Below are 17,799 nucleotides of genomic sequence, written 5' to 3'. Positions count from 1 at the left end.
ACACGTGTTCCGGCTCCAGTTAAATTTGATTTGGTGGAAAGTGACAAAAAGGGCTTTTTTGCTCATAAGGTTTGCCGATCTGTGTCTATGGCCAACACTTGATGATGCTGGCCTCTTCTGGTAAAAGATCCAAAATCATGTAAATTTACCCCCATAGTAAAATAAGTGTGTGTGAGGAGTGTGATTTAGGTATTTCTATTGGTCTAAATCACAATAGTTGTTGGTCAGGATCTTACCCTGGCAAATTCTACTGGTTTGGGCAGCAGACACATAACCATGACATCAAATCGCACTTCGCACACTGTCTTCAGCCACTTTGTGACAAACTGTGGCTTGAGCTTCTCCACCAGGCTTCCAACCTCGTCGTCCATCATGTAGGCGGTGGAGTGAAACCACTGGAAGACCATGCTGACGAGCCGGGCCAGGCTCTCGGTGGGCGTGTTCTCGTTGGGGGTGCACAGGCTCACCTGTAGACGGAGGGGGCGGAGTGACTTTGAGACGATAAGAGGCCGTGTAGTGCACACATCCTTATCTTCCCCCCTCGCTCTTATTGACAGACACAGCGTCAGCCTGCAATTACGCACCAGGAACCAGATGCCAAACTGACTGAGGAGCCGCTGGTCGTGCTGGTCGTCCTCCTTGTTATCAAACTCGATGTTGTCCAGAGAGTGGTGGGAGGCAGACAGGCCCATCTGACGACGCCTGTTCAGCTCGAACTCACGCTGCTCCGCGTGAATTTCAGCCTCCTTCAGAAGGCTGGTGGGTTTGGAGAGAGGAGGAGAGCGATGACACACAGCAGAATAAGAGATTTAAGCAGGAAATGTCTCCAAATGGATGCGGTATTATGTGTGTGTGTGTTCATCTTTGCTTCACACCGTTGCACACTCGCTGCCCTGCGTGGTGTAAATAAACACACCTGATCACAGCTTCCACCGTGCACACCAGCTCCTCGGCGCCGCACTCCCGAGTGTTGATGGGAGGGGGCGAGGTCTGGTACAGATGGGTCTCCGCCGCAGCCCCCACCTCGCTGCTGTGGTGGTTGACATGGCAACGCTTGCAGTAGCGGACAGGCCGGTTGCCATGGCGCCCGCAGCAGCCAGCTGAGAAGCAGGTGACCACGGCCCTCCTGACATGAGAGCTACAGTTCTACAGTACGAACCCAAGAGAGGAGGAGGAGGAGGAGGAAAAAATCTGTTTATTTCTGTTCTGGGCTGCAAAATCAAAACGTGCAAGAATCACAGCAATTCAGCCAGTCATGTCTGGTGACAAGCCTCTCAAAATAAACACGTCTCCATGTCTCAAGAGCAATTAACTATTCTGATTATGCCCATCACCCACTCTAATATGCATCTGTGTACATCTGCATCACCAGAAAGAGTCCTTATGTGTCCCCTCTGTGTCTCAGGTTACTAAAAATAAAAAGCACGGCACTAGAGAGCCATCCTAATCTGATCAGCCTCTAATCTTGTGCCATCAGAGGGACGCATTGGTCCATATCAAATTAACATATCTGTCCTCTGATGACGGAGAGTTCTCCCGTTCCCCCATTCAGATTTCAACTACAATTAAAGCAAAACAACACTCAAACACACAGGCTTGATGTTAGTGTGGCTGTCGTTCTGACACTGTGCTCTATCTTAGGCATCATGGTGTATTTATAAGCATCTATTCCTGGATGAAAAGTAACATCTCCTTTAGAAGTGACAGCGCTGGCAGTTGGCAGTTTAAAGAGCTTTCAGGAATGAGTGAGTCACAAAGGGAGGCGGCGGACTATAAACTGCAGGACAAATCGGGGTGAAGGCCGCCGGTTTTCGAGAGTGACGAGCGGCTGCTTCGGCCTGACGGGAATACCTGAGATCATCACGCACTCAGTTTTCCCAGCGTCTCCCTGGAAACCAGCAGGAAGCACTGGCGCCCTTGGCAGTGCATTCAGCAACAGCAAACAAACATCACGCCCCAGCAGCTCCGTTTCAAGAGAGCTGCCTTTCAGGCTCATAAATAAACGGCCTTGCTATGGATCTCAGATAACAATATATCTGATGAAACATTTTCATGAGGTTGACAGGACTGTTTTTGTGTGTAAAATGTTGATCTGTGATAACATTTGTCACTTACATTTTACAGTATAATTAAGAATTGTACCATACTGAGATTTGCGTTATGATCAATAAAAGGCACCAATGAGAGCGAAATAGTATTAAAGAAACAGAATGTAAGGCTTCAGTTAAGCCTCTGTTGTACATTAGGTGGCAGTGTTGAGTCACTTTAGCCCCAGTCTTAGGCTTTGTTTACGCTCCATTTTCAAGTGAAAATGGAAAACTTTGGCTGTGTTTTGTGAGTCCGTTTACACGACAACGGTGCTCAAAGCCTCTGAAAATGTGACATATATGAAAACAGCTACAGAGGTGTAACTTTTTGAAAATGTTCAGACTCCATTTCTGTAGAAACGGGGGAGAAGCTGCAACTTTTTGAAAACGTTCAGGCTCCGTCTTCATGTAAATGGTGGAAACGCTGCTCTGCACACCAGTGCACCATGGCCATAGTAAATAGCTTTACCTGTAAACGGACATTGTTTTCAAAACATCGTTGTGTAAACGTGACACTTATCTAAAATGAAAATCAACTAACCTGGCTGGGGCAAGTTGGATAACTTCCTGACTTCGGTAGACGTACCGCAAACACATCAGAAAATAGTTTTCAAAGCGACTGGTGTCAGCTGATTATTTGAGGTTACGTGATCGACATCCAACTAAACTGTCACGTCTTGTACCTTTGAAGCACAGACTGTTAGCGTAACTTACTCCTGGTGATGCTGAGATGTAAACTTCTTACCTTCTTTTGACAAATTGCAGATATCTCTGCTGCAAAAAATGAACAATAATGAAAAAATAATTTCCAGACAACAGATCTTTTCAAAGACAATCATGTTTGTTCATTGCTGAAACAGATTAAACTGATCATATATAACGCATACTATGAATTTCACAACCAAAAGTGAATAACTTCATTGGATGAATGCTCATAATTAACAACTATGGATAGTCTTAAGATAAATATTTATACCTGAATAGCAAACTATTACTCAAAAGAAATCTGCATATAAAATGTGGTCAGTATAGTAAATAAAGTGTTGTAATTCCAGTTTCAGAGGATCAGTCACGACTTTGTTAATGTGTGAAATCAGTTGGCAAGATGCTCAGTTAGCCACTTGTTGGCTATAGTAGTTTCTTCAGCATTATCTTTATCCATCAGACTGATTATCGTAACTTCATTGGAGTAGAAGAGTAGCATTTCCCATGTAATTCCATTTTTTAAAATGACAGACTAGAACTATTATGAAGTAATACAGTATATGCAATGGTGAGAAATTAAAATATGTAATACAGGCTATAATGAAAAATATTTACACTCTCATTGTTATTAAAGTATATTTCAAGACTTTAAAACTTTAAAGACTTTATATATTGGGATCTGATCCATTTAAGAAAAATATTCAAACTGACCACAGATACTCTTTTTTCCGCATGCACATTATATTAAATTGCTAGATTAATGACAAAGGACCCATTTACACGACAGCGTTTTGAGCTTTTACTTGAAATTGTTGTGTAAACAGGCCCTAGATTTATGTAAAGGATTGGAATTGCATCATTGAGTACCCCTGTCTTGTTATAAAATGTATCACTTACAATGTAAAGAATCTGTCTTCGCTGTGTTTTAAATAATGTTTCATGTGCTTATGTTCATATTTTTTATATACTAAATATATTTATCAGGTGCAGACTTTATAGAAGTTATATTTTACCAAAGCGAGGAGGTAAAACGAAGACAACAAATCAATGAAGCATTATAAGATTGTCATCAATTTACAATTATGAATAAAGTCTCCATATATGGTCACATGCCTAATGAAGGGTTTCGTCGTCAACTGTTTTTATGGGCTTTACGTGAATATCTTTTCATTAAAAAACTGTTTGTTCCTTGTTCTGTCTACCGGAGGAGCAGCACCTCATTCACCCTGAAGTAGTATCAGCATTAGCCCGTGACCTGTCTTCACAGCGATGCATGAGTAAAGTTTGCTTGACCTTAGAAAACCTACTTGAGTTTACATCAACTATTCAGTTACAGTTTCAGCTTGTTGCCATTTGTTCTTAAATCTATTTAAATGAGCAGTGACATTCATGTTTTTGAGCATTTCCCTCCAACTAACTGATATAAACTGAACTGAATTTAATATGTGAATCATTATTTTACTATAGATACTATAATATTTATTATTATTATTATTATTATTGGTTTTTAAACCCTTTCTAGGTTGCGGTTGCTCACCTTGGGGCAGGAGCACATCGACAAGCCACTCAGCATGATCCCTGCAAAGGTCACAGAAATGTTCAAAAAAGACTTTGAATTCCCAGCAGACACACAGAACACAACACAAATATCAATATCAGTTCAACGCCATCACCACAGAGCAATTATGATCTTCTGCATGTGGAGGAGAGTGGATGCAGGGTTTTATGATGACGATGGTGACAAAGATGATCACATTATCAGCACAAGGGAATTATGTAACCATGGCGATGTGTTTCCCCTGGGTTAAAGAGGAGTAATGAGGCAGGCGGTAGGTGATGTGCGCATGGGAGAGTGTGAGGATTGAAGGATTTAAAGAGAGTAAAGCAGATGCATACCCTGCTATCCTCTGGCTGCACTCCTCGCATATATAAAGAGGAGGAGGCTTGTCTCCCAGGGCAACGGAGAGAGTGGGATCTATACACATCTGCAAAGGTAGAATGAGCGGCGTGAGCATATGGAGGTGATATTACAAGGTGAACAATGTTCATATTGTTGTTTTATATTCACACAGAGAGAGAAGCAACATTTCCAGCTATTTAAAAGACAACGTGAAAGTTGTCTGTGTGATCAGGAGCAAACATCAAAGCAATATGCAATATATAACATTTGAGATAATAGTAAGTCAGTTCAGTTTATTTTCAGCGTTTTCAGACTTATTTCTGATGCTAAAAAGTTAAATTGCGATCAAAGCAACGACTTATTTTGTGTTTTAAAGTTCCCATATTACGCAGATTTTCTACAATTTCACATAGGTGTCAGACGTCCAAAATATTGTATTCAAAGTGTATTTTCTCAAATCCAGCCTTCGTCCTGCTTTTCAGCCAGTGCATCTGGTGAGCTCTACTGAGAACAGGCTGTTTCTGTGTTGGTACCTTTAAATGCTAATGAGCTGAGTCTGTCCACACCTACTTAATGTGGTTTTTTTAAGGGAAGCATTTGCGCTGAGTAAAATGTGGCCTCCGCGAGCTCATCTACCTGTGGGAGGGTCAAATTTACCCAGTTGACGTCATGAAGGGAGAATCTCTGAATTGCCTGTATGAGCACAAGTTTGCTCAAAAGTGAAGCAAGCACGTGAAGGAGATGACAGACTTTCTTCTTCACTTCTGGGGCCTCATACACAGGCTATGGGGACACATGTTACCAGGAAACCAGTAGAAAGTGAGTTTTGCCTAATATGGGACCTTTGAAATAGACATAATAAGACATATTGCATGTTTAATGTATTCAAACAATGCAAACTCTTGAGTGAATATTGAATACTAAAACACAGAAAGCAATTAAATGAAATTATGCTTGTTGTTATATTTAACTGGAAATTATACACTGCGTCTTTAAAAACAGCACATTACAAGGATATTCTTGCAATTTAATCAATATTTTTTATTTATAATCGATTAAGAAATGTCTTTTTCTTTAGAAGATTTTAAATGCTGCAGGCAAGCTTATTCATAATAGCTTTAAATATTGAAAACCAATCATCTTCAATCTTTATTATTTTAATGCCTACAAATGCAGTAAACCTATTAACAATAGAGGTTTAAAAGTGTTATGAAAAAAACAGAACAACTAATTCAACATACTTCAAACACTGTACTGGATAATATCATTTCAGCCCAAAAGCCCAGGCCAAAAATGTTAAATATTGCACTATTTATTATTTGTAAAAACCATAAAATATGCATCCTTTACAACAAATAAAGCAACTCTGAACCCAATCCTGTCATTTCAAAACACATTCACCTCTACTGCAATGTGTTCTTCTGTAAGGATGCAGAATAAAGTCACTCTCTGGGCTATTTTTAAAAATAAGGCTTTCTGAAGAGATAAATGTTGAAATGCTGGACACCCTCCCCCACGCTGTCAAAAGATTTCGACGACCCTTCATTCAGCAAAAAGAAGAATATCGAAGCCTCCAGCTCTGCTGAGTCTTTCTGTGCAGTTTACTGAAAGTATAGCCTTTCCCCTAATACACACACACACACACACACACACACACACACACACACACACACACACACTGCACTCTCCAGTGATGATATATCGTGATCCCCACAAGAAGTCATGTGACACTTTTTTACCTGTCTCCACACGTCTCCGTGTGCATGAGTGCCTGCATATGTTGCGAACATCACCGCTCGTGGCCTCCACGTTCATATGGTGCACTGTAATTTACTGCACTCACTTGATGCCCCCCCCCCCATCCTCAAGGGCTGCACAGGGTCACTGGTTTCAATTAAGGACCAACCCCCCTCCCTTCCTCCACCTCTTTACCCCTCCCTGCTCCTGGTAATTGAAATCCAGGCCCTGTCCGTGGCCCTGTTCCTGCTCCATTTGTCAGTTTTGAGCACGGCTGAGTAAAGGCAGGCCTTGTTGATGAAGGCGGGAAGGCACCGGTGGAGACTGACTCAAAGTAGCCCCGAAGTTGATATCATTACCCCGCTCGCACAGCTGCTGCAGATTTATTTACCGAGGGGCTCGTGTAAGCGAACGACACGCCTGGATGAGCTCAGCGGGACGACCTGACACACGGCCCAGACGCTCCCGGTGAACTTCTCGAGGGAAGAAACTTTTAAACACAGCCGGCGGAGCTAATCTGCTCCGTTACAGTAACCAGCCATCGAGATGCTGGCTTTATTCACTACGTCTTTCTGAGACGGTAATCACCTTGACAGCAGGTTTATTGATGGCGTTGTGGCACTCGATGTGTTGACAGTGGATGGGATTCCAGGCTGAGGCAGTAAAAAGAAGAGAGTCACGGGTTTGGGTGAAAGGCAGGAGAACAGGAGAAAAAAAAGAGGAAGGGATCGATGGGTTTAAAGAGCTGACCTGTGTACTGCAGCCCTCGGTATTCACTGATGGCTCCCGGAGGCTTTAGGTTGGGCCAGTAATGGAACAGCATCTGCACAGCTGGAGGTTTTACTTGGGACGGTCCATAGGATATAACATAGAGCAAGTCCTGCAACAGGAAGTGTGCAAAATGAGATGTGATATTTAAAAGGCCCATATTATGTAGTTTTCCAACAATTTCATATCAGTGTTAGCGGTCCAACAGCATTGTATTCAAAGTGCATTGCCCCAAATCCAGCCTTCGTTCTGCATTTCCGCATTTCTGTGTCTGTCCACACCGACTCCAGACTCGTCTCCAGGAGAGGATCTTGCTGGTGTTTCACTTTAAGTGGTTTCTCTGTTATCTGGTGACCGTTTAGCATCCCTTGTCGCTGCTAAAAACAGATGTTAAAAACCCGACAGAAAATCCGCAGCTGTTCTGGCGAGCGCCGTTTAATAGCAATTATATTGAAATTTCACTGTTTTGTTCCTTTTGTGAGTCTTATTTTAATATATGCTGTTACTAACATCAACGATGGACGCTAAAGGAAGTCGGTCACCATTTAACAGGGAAACCAGTTAATCCGAAGCACCGGTACCATGCTCTAACATTTACAGTGGATTCATCGCTTTGGCTTGTATAAATATTCACGTTCAACCAGTTAGGACCAGAATCTCAGCCAGAAGGAGAGGCTACTAAAGTTGGTCAGTTAAAAATATTATGTGTCTGAATATTTTACATAGTTTGGTTGTGTGTGTTGTCACAGTTACTGCCAAGTAGCCAAAGTTAGCTGCCGCTAAGTGTAAGGGGAACTGTCTTTCATATTATACTATATTTATTCCGTATATCAATAATGTAGAGCACCACTAGTAGAGGGAGTGACAATTTCCCTGCATGATGTCATGAAGGGAAAATCTCTGAATCGCCTGTATGAGCACACATTCACTAAAAAGTGGAGCAAGCAAGTGAGGGAGATGACAGATTTTCTTGAGTTCTGGAGGCTCATACACAGGATATAGGGACATATGTTATGTTAGAAAACCAAGAAAGTGTATTTTGCATAATATGGGACCTTTAAGGTCTTTGAATTTATTTCTACTGAAGCGCACATGTCACTGTTAAAAATGAATCCTTCTCATTTTTAGAGCAGAAATTCTGATGAAAAAAACGAGACAATCTTTATTTATAAATCATCAAATTTTAAACCAAAATTGTTTTTTAAAAGAGAGGAATTAGAATTACAAATGAGCTCATGGTGGTCAAGATGATATGTGCAGCATTTACAATAATTATAGACTTACCTGTTATTTCAATTCAAAAGCCTAATGTGTGCAGGAAGAGGAGTTTTGTGCTTTTTATATGGATCCCAACAGCCATTAATAATAATAATAATAATAATAACAATAATAAAACATAATTATGAAAAAGTTCTGCATTCAACCACAAACTGGTCATCATCATTACACTTTGAAAACCCCTGATCTAAGAAGTTTATTCACTTGCATTTGTACAGAGTTTATAAAAGACTGGTTCACTTTCCTGTCTTCATTTTTTATTAAGAATGTGTTCCCTGAAACAATAATGTTAGTAAGAAAATCTCTCAGAGTGAATCAAACAGCTGGTCTTCAATGCAAAAACTTCTGTGCTGTAATTTTATACAAAATAGAAAACACAAAAAGCTGCTATTTTAACCAGTTTCTGCTTTTCTCACTAAGCTAAATTTAAACCTTTGTTACTTCATAGAGTATTTAAGCATAAAAGTAAAGAGATATATTTTCAATCAAACAATATCATATTCAAATAATATCAAGTCAAAGGAATTTGACATAAAACGCAGTGAAGCTCTCTGCCCTATCTACATAATGTATAAAACAGAGAAATACCTTCCACACTTCTTGTTTGTGCTTCATTAGACACTCCAGCAATTGACAGTGATAAACTGGAAGGAAGCAGAGTGCAGGCTCAGTAGAGATCGATAGCTGCAATTACATTTGAAGGAATGCCGGGAGAGCTGTAAGCATGACGGTTTACCTGGATTTGAGGTGTATTGCATTGCGATCATGAGCATAGACGAGGCAGACAGATTCACGTAGGCTGGGACGCCCCCCTCTCTCCGAGTGGAGCCCACTACGGGGAGGAAAAAAAAAACGTTAAACTGGTATGAAGCTGCTGAGGAAAACTGTTGTATTCAAATGTTTGCAGTTGTTTCACCATGTAGGTTGACTTTGAAAACTGTGGTACTGTCCTTTAAAGAGTCGTACTTACATATGGCCATGGGGAGGAAAGAGGTGCTCAGGTACTCAATGATGTCTTTGTGGAGAAAAGGGGGAAATGTGGCTAAAGTGGAGATCATAGTATAGGGCAAAGTGCTGAGAATATCATCACTGAGAAAGGGCAGGAGGCAAGTTGTTGTGTAAAATATGGACTGTCCCAGATCTGATGAGAAAGGGGAAAGGCAAAAAAAGACAAAGAGAGATACACAGACACTCATTCAATCAAGTGCACATACAGTATGCACATACTGTATGCAGCTACAGACATCACAGTTACATCAGATTTCAGTCATTTAACAGGATAACAGTGTAGAAAAAACAAAAAAACAACAACAACAGAAAATGTGATACTTTTGAGGGGCTTGAGCTTTCTTTAAAAGCCACCTAAGTAAAAATCACCCTCAGGAAAGGTAAAAGGTAAAGCAGTCTAGTCAAGAGAGATGGGTATTCATGCTTTTGTGCTTTTCTTTTCTTTTCTTTTCTTTTCTTTTTTTTACACAATGGTCAAATATTCAAGAAAACAAAAGGAGCACTGACTGTGATGCAGCCTTGGGCCCATAAACAACAGCGAGGGTATATAAGTCAAGCTCAGATAACCTTCTTAATATGCTAAACAAAGATAAGGTACATTTGCATTTTAGCTGTATAATATTAGCACATGACAACAGAAGTAAAACATTTTTCTCCCACTTTGCATAACAAACATGCAGTCAGAGTATGATACACAGAAGAGAAGGCCTATATCTGGTGTATCCAATGGCTTATGAACGATTAGGTTGACAGAGTCCAGCGTGCTCCCAATCACCCCCATGCAACTCTCAAGATCCTCTGCAGGACTTCTCTCCTCCCGTTACAAAAGAGGCCAAAAAAGCAGCAGTGGCTTCATGCAGGCCAGACGGCTCGGGGATGATGATGACAAACAGTGGTGCACTGGGCCTTGACTCACCATGCTGACCGTGCTGCAGCAGGGGCACCAGGTCAAGCAGGGTCACGAGGGTCACATAGAGGCCCTGATAGTCCAGAGAGGGGTACTCTGAGAGCTGAGCGTCCCGACTCTGCTGCCCCTGCCCCCCGCGGTCTGACGGGGCATCGCGCAGAACGCTGTAAAGGAGGGAGCGAGTAACTGTAGGGTTGATGGAACTGACTTGTGGTCTTAGAGATGGGGTGAGTGGGAATGGCACAGGAAAAAGACACATGGTCATGGGCACGGCCAAATTGGAAGCTTCCTGGTTCTCCTTCCTGCCTGTGCGGGACAGAATGCTGCTCCGGGGCGGGAGGGGAGGGGAGGGAGGGTAGGAGAGGGGAACAAGGGAAAAAAAGAGACAACAAAGACACAAAAAAACAGCACATTACATTGAAATGGCACTACAGAGACAGCGTAAATAGAAAAAAACAAACCCAGATAAACCCCACATAGGATGCAGTGTCTCACTATGTATCACTGAAAGGCACGGGCAATTTTTCCCTGCTCCGTCTGTTCAGAGTGACTTTTTAAGATTCAATTTATCTCATTTTGTCGCTCTTTGCACTTGGAAAAAAAACAACCAAAAAAAAAACCAAAAAAAAAAACATGAGCACAAACTGCAATGATCACTGCATCTCATGCGTATCTGGTGACAAGGAGCAAAAATATAAAAAATGGCATGTTTTCAGTGGCAACCCCATACTTCTCCAGAAAGGGACAGCGCAAATGGCTGTCCCTCCATGGCTGCCGTCTTCCAATCAGCAAAGGTCGGTGGCTAACATGCAAAAGGGCCAATGAGCCGTGGCGAAGGTTTCAAAAAAGAAATTTCCTTGTCTTTAGTGGGGCTGTCAAGGATGGGAGTGACACCAAATTGGTTCGGGAAAATACAGAGGTGACACTTTTGAAACATGCTTCAGCCAGTAATAAACATGTGTGTGAGGTTAGATCAAGTGCTCCTAGGTCACAGCACATGTTTATTGCACCAGAGAAATAATGTCTGTATGCATACGTTATGATACTGTATCAGTATCATCAGGAGAAATAATGAGATCCAACAGGCACATGGATTCAGGTATCTTAAATAAATGTAACAACTAATCTACGGTAGAGGAGAAACTATAATGACAAAGGAATAGGTTGTATCAGGGGGGAGATGACTGGTAGCATTATGTTTGTGAGCTAATGCAGGATGGACAATTGTGTTTGCTGTCCCCTGGGGAAGGTGGTGGATATATTCAATTTTAGGGAAAGAAGGGGGGAAAAAAACAAAAGCAAAAACTAGTCGGGTTGAGTGCGGAGCATCTAGGGTGGAGGGGGGAGGAGGAGGGGGGTGGCCAGAGAGCATTGCTCTTTTTACTGCACATTATTAAAGAGCTAAGCTGTTCTATCGGGCGAATGATTCGGGATTTATCGTGAGGGCCCAGATTAATAATGCTAATGTATTGCCTTTTTTGGGTGTTGGTGGTGCTTTGTCTTGTGAAAGGTCACTCAGAAAAGTTACATCAGTCGGCGAGCGAGAAAGGGGATTTCAGGTTAAACACACACTATATATGCACAATATTATTCTATGTCAGCAGCAGAACGTACCATTACGTGACTGATCCCCTCAAAGTTATACTCTGCAAGACTCCAGTCGCTGTGTGTTCATTTACAAACCAAGATTTACGAAAAAACCAACAGACTGTGTCTCAGAGTATGACTTTTTCGCTGCCCATTTTGTCATATAGAAAAACATCATTAGATTAAACAGTGAACATAGACATCAACAGACGCACTCACGCGCACACGCTGAACATCCACCCTCAGAGACACACACATATGTACACACGGGACGACACGAGAACGCCACAAACATATACGACACATAAAACACATGTAGAAATGCACTGGTACAAACACATGACATACAATTACTGTCCTGAGCCTTGACTGGACTGTGTGTGTGTGTATCAGTAACCATCTTCCTCGCCTCCTGTCTACAGCTCCATCCTCTTCACCACCAAATCCACTATCTCTCCTCGCTCTCACTTCATCTCCAAACTGCTCAACCTGAGCCGGTCTCTTCATTTTGAGGCCCTTCTTATGAAAAGCTTCATATCTGCCACCTCCACCTCGTCTTCTACACCGTGACACCGCTTCCAGACCAAAACAATGGCCAAACAAGCCCTGAACGCTGTCTGTTAACGACAGTCATCCTTATGAGTGATACAGTTTGGCACAAAGTCAGCGACGCTCACTGACGCAGAGATTCAGTCTGACTAAGCTCGTCTCTCAGTGTCCACTCGTCGTTAAACAGGGGAAGAAAAAAAATGCAAACCTTCTTTTATAATCTGGCCTGCATCTGACCTCCCTGCACCTAGAAACCGCTGCATGAATCAGCCGCCACCTCCTTTGGCCAATTTGGTGGGTTTTTTTCGTTTTCTTTCCCGGAGCATGACACATACCTGCTCCATTCGCTACGGCTCACTACTCCCACTTTCCTCGCTCTTTTCATCTCTCCTTTCACCCACATGTTTTTCCCTCAGCTTGGCCTCAGAAGGCACAGGTGCGTGTGTGAGTTCCCACACCACTCTAATGGTTTGTTCTGCATATCTGAGGCAAAAAAGGCCGTCCTTCCAGAGAAGAGAATGTGGCGTCATACTGAGTGATTCTTTTCTCACTCTGATAATACTCCCCTCGGAGACCAAGTTGTCACTTGAGTTGACGCAGATTCCCACAGTTGCAGCCTCTGTCACGCTCAATCTGTGCCAGGAAAGGCCACGTTTAAAAGCAGTGAAATGGCTGCTAGTGCTGGGCGGTCCCCTTCGGCATCACATGAAGTATCCAGGATACTGTGAGCGCCGCTCGGCAGAGGAATAATCCTTCTGGGGCTGAGGAGTGAAGTGTAAAATTGAGGCCAGCTGCCAATCGCAAACAGATTGCACCCTAAGCTGATAATAACGGAAAAAGTGGGACATACAAGTTCAGCCACCAGTAATCTAACCCTTTTCTCTAAATTAGCTAATATGAACGGACATCGCGGCTGTTTTCTGTGACACCACACCAGCCCATCACTGCAGTGTGTTGCTGATGTGGACAGAGCGATGGAGGGGGGCGGACGCGGGGTCGCACAAGGCAACTTATGAAATTAGATTTGTCCAAAATGGCCGCCTACTTGACCTGTGCTGAAGGAGGAAATAACATGCTGTTCCTTCCTCGGGCTTTCACAGCACTCGGGGGAACAGGCTGACCCCGCAACTGCATAGCTGGAGGAGATGCACCCCCTCCACTGTCGGCCCCTCTGGGAAGGACGCAGTGAGACGGCCCCCGTGAGGCGTCCGTCTAGCAACCAACCACTGAATCAATAAACATCACTGAGCTGTCTATCTCTAAAACATCTCCATAACTCTACTGCCCTGTCCTCTACTCTGTCTCTCTTTCTCTCTCTCTGAACAACAAACCCACCTCCCTCGCAGACTTTCTCATGTTGTGAATTCATGTGAGAGACGTCTAATGGTGTCACTGTCGTCCCTCTCAGGAAGTGTGTCAGAACAATCTGCTGTGGTTCACCTCAACTGAGTCTAAAAAAGCTAAAATATCACACAGTCTACAGTCTGTTACTTCACCTGATGGAGCCAAAGCAGGGTACTTACCTGAGCAGGGTCTGGGAAAAGTATTTCAGTGTGTTTGCAATGTCTGTCCCGGAGGGCACGGGGTAAATATTGTGTTGCACACGGTTGTGATACTCTTGCAAGTATCGTATCTTAGAGGCAACTAGACAAAAATGAAGAGCAGAGTAACAAGCGCATCAAAACCAGTGAGATAGGAAGGAGGATGTAGAATGTGTCACATAAAAGAATAACTGGCACAAGTGCGGCGGCAGTGTTTGCTCCCACTGCTGCTGGCCGGCGTCCATATTCGTCATTATACAGCACGGATGCTCCAATTATCAAGTTAAACAAAGAGTCCGTGTTCCCATGGCTCTCTGGCCTCCACCAGGTGACCTTTTCGGTACAGCAGCGAGGTCACAGGAAGCCCCGGAGGAGGGAGCAACCGACTGCTCGCAGAAACACGTGTACAAAAGGTTGCCAGTTCAAGTCCCAAGACAAGCTGGGAAAATGTGGCCGGCGTGAAGACGAGAGAGGGTTTACCCGTCGCTCAACAAACGACGCCGAGGGACGTTTCATCTGCTCGCTGCTGAGGACGGAGCGGTTTGAGACGTGTCCCTCGTTTACGAGAGGACTAATGAGAGCTGAAATAAGTTAGAGCGGGTGATCGTTGACCCATTTTCTGTGACTTTGGGCGGCGGAGTTTAGCTTCCTCTCTGACCTGTAAATGACAAACCCCAAAATAAAAAACAACAGCTGCGGGCTTGGAGCATGTGTGGCTCGGATACACGCTTCTCCCTGCATCAAGTCGGACATATCGAGAAAATAAATTATATTTTTAAATGCTGAAACAGCGTGAGAAACTGTCAGTCTCATCAGAGAGGATTGCATCTAAAATGCAAGATAAACCCACAGAAACACTCAAACTTTTAACCAATTGAGACGTCGGCTTCGGCCATTTCTTTTTAATACTTGTTGACTTTTCCAAATGTGGAGCAGGACCTTCATCAGGAGCACTAGAGAGCAGCAGGGGAAATAGGAGAGTCGGAGGAACATCTTTTCCCAGAATGACGCTCTTCTTTTAATACATGGTGAGGAATTTCACTAAAAGAACTCAGTGGAGGGTAAAACTGAATGTTTGACCAAAGCAAACGCCAAAACGGAAGGATGTTTGTTATTTGGAAGAGAGTAGTGAAGCTGAAATATTCTGTATTGTCACAATGTCTAACATATTCTAGAAACTACAAGTTAACTACACTTATCTCCATGTTTAATGCATCCAATTGTGTATTCTGTGACTTATTAAAATATAATCATTAGAAGAAAGGGAAATACAAAATAGTCACTTGCCTGATGAATGACTTTTATCTGCTCTTCTAACTCAAATTTCTTTATCTATGCAATTTTTCACATAATTTAAAACTATATAGTCACAGATACACTGAGGAAAGTGTTAAAATACAGTTAATGGACGTCCACTCAGTTTAAACTGGTTGCTTTTCCATTCATGTTCTAAAGCTGAGTCATACTTGAATTTATTTTTCTTTGCTTAAAGGGGACATATCATGCTAAATCCACTTTTTTAGCCCTTAAATGCATTTTGGTGTATATTTAGAGTGTTTAGAAGTACAGAAAAGTTCAAAGTAGTCTCTTCAGGTGCTCCGTTGATATCTTTATATTCTGTTTTGGTCATATTTTGCGATCGGTTTCGATTTTTCTATTCTCTATTACGTTTTTTGAACAATGACGTCACAGTATTCTCAGCGGAACTGCCAAATTAGGACATCGACGTTTCGAGCAATCCGCCATTTTTGTTTCTCGCTGCGATTTTGTAGTCCAACCGAAGTTACGAGAGGATAAGTCGAAATGTTCGGTTGTTGGATGTAGTAACCCACAAGCTTCGTTACACCGTCTCCCAGCATCAGAACCTTTTCGAAGTTTTGTGTGCGCGAATCACTTTAAGGACGACTGCTTCAGCAACCTCCGCCAGTATAAAGAAGGATTTGCCGAAAGACTTGGTCTGATTGAGCGGTCAGTTCCTTCTATCTATGGAGACGACGAACAGAGCACTTCGGTAAGCTGTATATAACGCTAAAAAGTGTGATGATAAGACGTCCCTGTCATTGTTTTGTTAGCATTAGCAGTTGCACCGTCTTCATATGTTAGCGCTGTGTGCTCGTTTTAGCTTATAATGTAACTTCTGTGTTAAATAGTCGTTGTAATACAGGCAGTATTGTAGTAGTGGGCATGGATGGAGAAGTTAGTGTAAATATAGTAACACACTATTGCGTTACATCCATATGAAGACGTTGTTCTTCAGGTGCATCATCGTCATTTTCATCTGGCTCCGCCGGGTCCGACTCTGGCTCCAACATGTATGGCTGGATGGACAAATCTTCCGTTGTTGACATTTTGTAAATAATGTGTGAATATAAAGTTTCTGCGCCGCTAGATAATTGTATCTGTTCTATCAAACTACAAAGATGGCCGAACAGGGTGACGTTGAACCGAGTGTGACCTCTGCAACCTGGAGAGGAGGCGGGGTATGAAGTGTCTCATTTGCATTTGAAGAGACCGCCCCAAAACGAGTTGCTCTCAGAAGCACATCAGAAAAGGGGTTGAAAAGGGGCCTGTGGAGCTCTAATAATGAGGAATTCAGACCCAAGCATTGCAGTTTCGCGTTGTATAGACCACAACTGTATGATTTATATGTAAAAAGGAAGGATTTAAAAGCATGATATGTCTCCTTTAAGTGGGCATGTTTGGAATAAAGCCACGTTTAATTGAGGCACATGTAAAGTATGACATAAGCTTTAGTGCAAACCCACGTTAGAGGACAACATAGAAAGATCTCACAGATTTAAAATGTTTTTAAAAAGCAGGTTTATGCTTCTTAATGGACTCGAGAGTTGGGGGGGGGGGGGGGGCAATGTGACTCTAAGCAACAATTCAAAGTGTGCAGATCACTCAAGAAATATGCAAGACAAGGTGAGGACAACAGCTGGTTTCCACCTGTATGGAGGCGGATTAACGAGGGGCTGTGACAGCGTGATCGGAGCGCGTGATTGATCCAACTGTACCCCCACCAGATTGGTCAATCCAGAATCTGTCAGGCCGACCTTGAGAGCAAACGTCACACCTCCTCCAGCCACGCCAATCATCTAATCCTGATTATAATGCTGATGATAGAAACGGGTGCAGAGCAGCAGCCGCCGCGGCTCCCATGCGCTGTGCACGCGGCCGCGCGCGGCGGCTGCTGTGCGCACTGACTCCTCTGCAGTGAGGGGACGTGTTGCAGCCGCCACCAAGGACAGCTCCCCTTCTTTTAAAATCCAAAATCACATTTCCAGTTTACAACCCCCTCCTCCTCCTCCTCCTCCTCCTCCTCCTCTTCCTCCTCCTCCTTTAAGATATCTCTCTCACACACACACACAGACACACACACACACAGTCAGAAACACACACATTGAGCGGTACTTACATTGCTCTGCCTTCGTAGACATTTCGCAGACACTTGGGGAAACATAAAACCCAGACTGTCAGTTGTTGTAGTGGGTGTTTTCCCCTCCCCGGTGCCGTGTTTCCCTCTGAGAAAGTGTGGATGTGTATGTGTGTATGTGTGTGTGTGTGTCCCCTCTCTCTCTCTCTCTCTCTCTCTCTCTCTCTCTCTCTCTCTCTCTCTCAGAGTCCTGGTTGTACCACTGTGCGCGATGGATCCACAGTGTGGCCGTTGCGCCGAGACGCGCCGCTCTGCTCCCCGCTGCGCTGCGGTCCTTTTCCCCCTGATCCTCCGCA

The 17,799-nt window shown here is 43.3% G+C and overlaps 1 protein-coding gene across 1 annotated transcript in view; it reads right to left on the bottom strand.

Moving 5' to 3' along the window:
* Nucleotides 1-17,507, bottom strand: part of unc79 (unc-79 homolog, NALCN channel complex subunit) — a gene marked incomplete at its 5' end in the record, with an annotated part of 43,552 nt that extends 26,045 nt beyond the window's left edge. The window contains 14 exons of the mRNA XM_080479870.1: nt 237-467; nt 585-756; nt 917-1,146; nt 2,833-2,861; nt 4,330-4,370; nt 4,689-4,777; nt 7,018-7,082; nt 7,180-7,309; nt 9,064-9,119; nt 9,212-9,307; nt 9,446-9,616; nt 10,400-10,713; nt 14,050-14,170; nt 17,486-17,507. Coding sequence (XP_080335996.1) covers nt 237-467; nt 585-756; nt 917-1,146; nt 2,833-2,861; nt 4,330-4,370; nt 4,689-4,777; nt 7,018-7,082; nt 7,180-7,309; nt 9,064-9,119; nt 9,212-9,307; nt 9,446-9,616; nt 10,400-10,713; nt 14,050-14,170; nt 17,486-17,507 — 1,767 coding nt within the window. The remainder of the gene's footprint in view (nt 1-236; nt 468-584; nt 757-916; nt 1,147-2,832; nt 2,862-4,329; nt 4,371-4,688; nt 4,778-7,017; nt 7,083-7,179; nt 7,310-9,063; nt 9,120-9,211; nt 9,308-9,445; nt 9,617-10,399; nt 10,714-14,049; nt 14,171-17,485) is intronic.
* Nucleotides 17,508-17,799: the final 292 nt, after the last annotated feature.

Source organism: Lipophrys pholis (assembly GCF_963383615.2).
Source record: "Lipophrys pholis genome assembly, chromosome: 14".
NCBI lineage: Eukaryota > Metazoa > Chordata > Actinopteri > Blenniiformes > Blenniidae > Lipophrys > Lipophrys pholis.
The sequence above is the reverse complement of the archived record's forward strand: the minus strand, read 5'-3'. Positions and strand labels throughout refer to the sequence as shown.